This window comes from Penaeus monodon, chromosome 16 (assembly GCF_015228065.2).
Source record: "Penaeus monodon isolate SGIC_2016 chromosome 16, NSTDA_Pmon_1, whole genome shotgun sequence".
Classification (NCBI taxonomy): domain Eukaryota; kingdom Metazoa; phylum Arthropoda; class Malacostraca; order Decapoda; family Penaeidae; genus Penaeus; species Penaeus monodon.
Genome location: NC_051401.1, coordinates 5,267,022 through 5,271,356, shown reverse-complemented (window position 1 = coordinate 5,271,356; position 4,335 = coordinate 5,267,022). Strand labels below are relative to the sequence as shown.

Genomic DNA, 4,335 nt, shown 5'->3' with positions numbered 1-4,335 from the left:
CGTTTTCGTCTGTACGGGTAGTGGAGGAGGGAGAGGGGAAGGTGTTGGGATTGTAGTGGTGATTGAAGTATCTGTAGTAGAGATTGGAGTGTCTGGATTTAGGATGGCAAAAGAGTTTGACTGGGGAAGGTAGGAGGTAGAAGAGGGGGGGTTAGATGTAGGGGGTGGGTTTAGGAGATTGGTAGAATGAGCAGTATTACTGGAGTAAGGAGTAAGAGAGAAACCACGTCGACGTGCTTCTTGTCTGGCTTCACGTAGTGTGAGTCCAAGTTTGAAGCTGAGAGTTGATACCTCAGACTCAAATTTATAGGTGGGACAACCCCTATAAAATACATTATGGGGGCCGCCACAGTTGGCACATGTGCGTGATTGTGCAGGGCAGTTAGATCGGGTATGGCCAGGTTGGGTACATAGTGGGCATCTGGCTGTGGAACGGCAATGTTTGGCTGGGTGTCCTAGATGCCAACAATTTTGGCACTGACGTGGAGGGGGTTGGTATGGACGAACAGGGAGGGATTCTCCTCCTATGTAGACGTTAAAGGGAAGGTCATGCCTACGGAAGGTAATTTTGGCTATGCTAGTGGGTTTCTTTCGATGACCTCTGGGGAGAATGGAGTAGCATTGTACTGATGTTGCATCATAGTCTGTGAGACAGGCAAGTAGATCTTCTCCACAATCTGACCAATCTTTGTCATAGATTGGGCAATTTGCTGGGGAGATTGAAACTGTTCCGGTGCAAGTATTGAGGGTTGGATGGGGTTCTGCAAGGATGGGGTTACCATATAGGTCTGTTAGTTTTGTTAATGCTATAGCTTGGTTTTCGGATGTTACTCTGACAAGACGAGAGCGGTCGGGTCGGCTACGGAAAGAAACTTTACCTAACTGTTTTTGGAGACATTGTTGGAAGAGAAGGGTGTTGTCAGAGTAGGGAGCTGTGGGAGGGATCACGAAAAATCGGTCCCATTTGGCTGCGCTGAAGAGGGTATTCAAAATTGTTGTAGAGATAGGAGTAGTCGAAGGGCGGGGGCGTGACGAAGATGGAGTAGTGTTAAGGGAGGTAGTGTTATGGGGAGGTGGGGAATAAGGCTGTAAGGTATTAATAAGGGAGGATGGGGTGGTTGATGTTGGAGGTTGTGGGGGTAGAGGTGTTGAAGTTGAGATTGCTGGGAGAGTGGAAATGTTCCTTAAGGGTTGATTGTTGGCTACTGTACTAGTAGGTATTGATGAGGGGGTAGTTATTGCAGTGTTCGGAGCCGTGGTCAAAGGAGAGCCTGGGGTCAGGGAATCTGGTGGGTTTATATCGTTGGGGCTATTTGATAAAGGGGCAAGCCTCATTGCCCCTAATAGTGGGGATATGTTTTCATTACTGGCCATGGTAAGCCTGGATTATGTTGGGGATAAAAACAGTCCACCCCTCAGGGTCCCCTTGAGGGGTAAGGGCTAGATAACTAAATCAGGGGAATACCGTGCCCATAGCTCCCTCAGGCCGTTCAGGACTGGCACAAAGTCAGCCTTTCATCCTTTCAGCACGGCTCTCACTCTCACACCTTAGGAGGTGGATAGCAGAAGGGTTTGGTGAAGGGACAGAAACGAAAAGTGGGAAGGAAAATAAAGACCATGCAAAATTAGTTGAGTCGAGGGCTGAGTCCCAAGGTTGGGGAGTTCCCCATCATTGGGTCCCAGTCTCCGCCTCCTAAGCCCCCCCACGACAACAACGGGCAAGGGATTGGGGGGGTCATGACACGTAAGGGGTTGTGAATCCTTGAGGAAAGATATTGTAATGTAGCTCAGTTTGCTTTGTATTTGGCAGTGTTCATATCTAGAATATACCGTGAAGTCATGTCTTCAAGAAATATTGTATTATAGTAGGTAAATAAAGATTGTATTTATTTAGACAAACAATAAGTAAATAGAAAAAATCATAAAAATGGAACCACTTACACTGAGCAGTTGCGGATGGGTTGGAGGTTTGAGAAAAGCCACACAAATGTAAAAATGTTTGGAATCACTAATCAGAATCAACCACAGTCTTTCTCCACCACCTCACATCCCACCTGCAGAGCATATGCAATGATGACATTCACTGTCATGCCCTCAACTTCCAGCTTCGTTCTCCTTGATGTCAAATGCTCTCTTCCCCTCCAATACAATCTTGATAATCAATAGTCTTCTTTTGTGATTGCTCCTTTACCTTTTCTCCTGCCATCTACACCATGGCAGAACAGTTTTCAATCCATCTCCAAGGCTCAACTTCCACCTAATAATACATCTTACAATTTTCCTCTGCATCATATCGACCAGATTTTCTTTTTCTCATGGTGCTGATTCTTACACTTTTTCCTATCCTCCTGCTGCCTCTAGACATGCCTTTCCTCTCTCCCTCTTCTCCTTTGCCTAACACAAGCACAATCATCCCTAGCACCCTGTGATAGCACCAGTGGGACTTGTGGGTCACAGTGGGTCTCTACTGTCTTAGTATGGAAAACCGATTTCTGATCTGCATACTTAACCTGACAGAACTTTATGCAGGATACTTTTCCGGATGCAACCTTTCCAGTTTTGCTGGACTTGGGACGGGCACTAAAAGGGCCATTGCTTGTAAATCCTTGTAGTTGGGTGTTATTATAAACAACTAATTATCAACATATATATAAATTATTCTAATACACATCAGTCTACAATTCTGTCTCCACATGATTCCATCTGCAAACTACTAAATAACACTGACTTCAGGTTACTTGAATGTTATACTATCAAATGATGGGATAAAAGATAAATCTATGAAATTTCAATTTTCTTTTTATTAGTTTCACACACATTTTGCAAGAGCTTATCAATCTTTGCAATATATGCTCTTTTATATATAATAAAAAATAATACCCTGACAGTTTCATAGAAAAATACCCATAAAATATACTTCTATACTTCTGCATTCTTTACTTTGATTAGATGTATCTGCTTATACCTTTATGCAACATATATGATTAGTGAACTCTTCATTTAATTTAAAAGAATTTCCTCTTTAAAATAGTCTTAAAAAGATAAAATCTATTAAATTAGTTAGCAATCAGGTTATCAAGTATGTGACCAAATATACAAAAAAATCTAAAACTCAAGATCAAATTAACAAATTGCACGGAGAAGAGACTTAAGTTTTAAATTTAGTTTTCACACATACAAACTACTTGGTCTTCTGTTTCTTCTCAGTCTTGTAAACCAGTGTCCTTGAACTCCTGAAAAGCATATTGTAGAAGACAAATGCGGCAACGGTCGACACGAGAGAAATTGCAGCAATATACTCAGCTCGATTGGAGAAAGGGGTGCCGCAGATGGTGTACCACTCCACTCCATCGCTTACAGGCTGGCCTCCAGGTAAGCAGCGGAAATCAAAGTACTTCTCGTCATAGTCGCTTGTGCACAGGTAAGTTCGCCTCTCCAGGACCTGAGGGGTAATTGAGGTGTTGGTATTCAGGCTCAATAATGTGCATAAAAAATATCTGCTCTATTTGTCACCATGTATGAACACCAAATTTGGGGGAAAGGCTGATTTCCAAGTATTTGGAATTTTATGTAAATTAGATATAATAATTATAACAAGTTAATATGGAATATAATATGGATTTGTCAGTTCCTAATGGTCCCAGAAATACCATTACTACTTCAAAATTACATTTCAAATAGTTGCAAGTATGAATAACTATTTCCAAAACCAAGAATATCATGAACAATGATGAAGATAAAATTTGCACAATATTAATTTCCTTAGTGTGATGAGCTAAAATAAGTACTGTAAGATGACATACATACTATAAAATAATTACAATGAATTTAGAACCAAACCATTTTACAATGAAGTTTTCTATTCAACTATGAGGTCAGTTTCAAATAGCTTTAATTCATGCTACAAGTTAATACCTGAAATAAAACTATGAAGGCTGTTCTTAAAAAAAAAAAGACAGAAGTCAATATCACAATAGAACTAACAAACAAGTATAAAAGTATCTCACTAAAACTTTATATAAAGAAAAGAAGGACAGTATCTAATTAGATCTTTAAACACATAACAAAAAAAGTACCAGGAAATAATCTAACATCTTGCTATAAAGTTACAACTATATTATACAAAGATTTGCTACTATGATGCATTAGGCCTTTCTATACTTCAAACAAATGGTATAGAAAAATCGCAAGAAGATACTAAAAAAAAAAAACTACCAAAAAGCCCTCAAAATATATATAGTAGTGTCTTACTCAACTTCTACTGGGATGCAATTGTCATACCTTGAACATCAACACATCATATTTTGTAATTTGAAAGATATTTTGAACTGCACT

At 40.1% G+C, this 4,335-nt stretch overlaps 1 protein-coding gene across 3 annotated transcripts in view; it reads right to left on the bottom strand.

Moving 5' to 3' along the window:
• Positions 1-2,781: 2,781 nt before the first annotated feature.
• LOC119582455 overlaps positions 2,782-4,335 on the bottom strand; it is a 7,761-nt gene continuing 6,207 nt past the window's right edge. The window contains exons 10-11 of one of the 3 annotated variants that reach the window (XM_037930696.1): positions 4,282-4,335; positions 3,234-3,442 (exon numbers count right to left, since the gene is read on the bottom strand). The exon at positions 4,282-4,335 is cut by the window's right edge and continues 128 nt beyond it. In XM_037930696.1, the coding sequence (XP_037786624.1) occupies positions 4,290-4,335 (46 nt within the window). In that variant the 3' untranslated portion in view covers positions 3,234-3,442; positions 4,282-4,289. Of the gene's footprint in view, positions 3,443-4,281 lie in introns of all 3 variants that reach the window. The other 2 variants (XM_037930695.1, XM_037930693.1) reach the window with 2 other exon arrangements.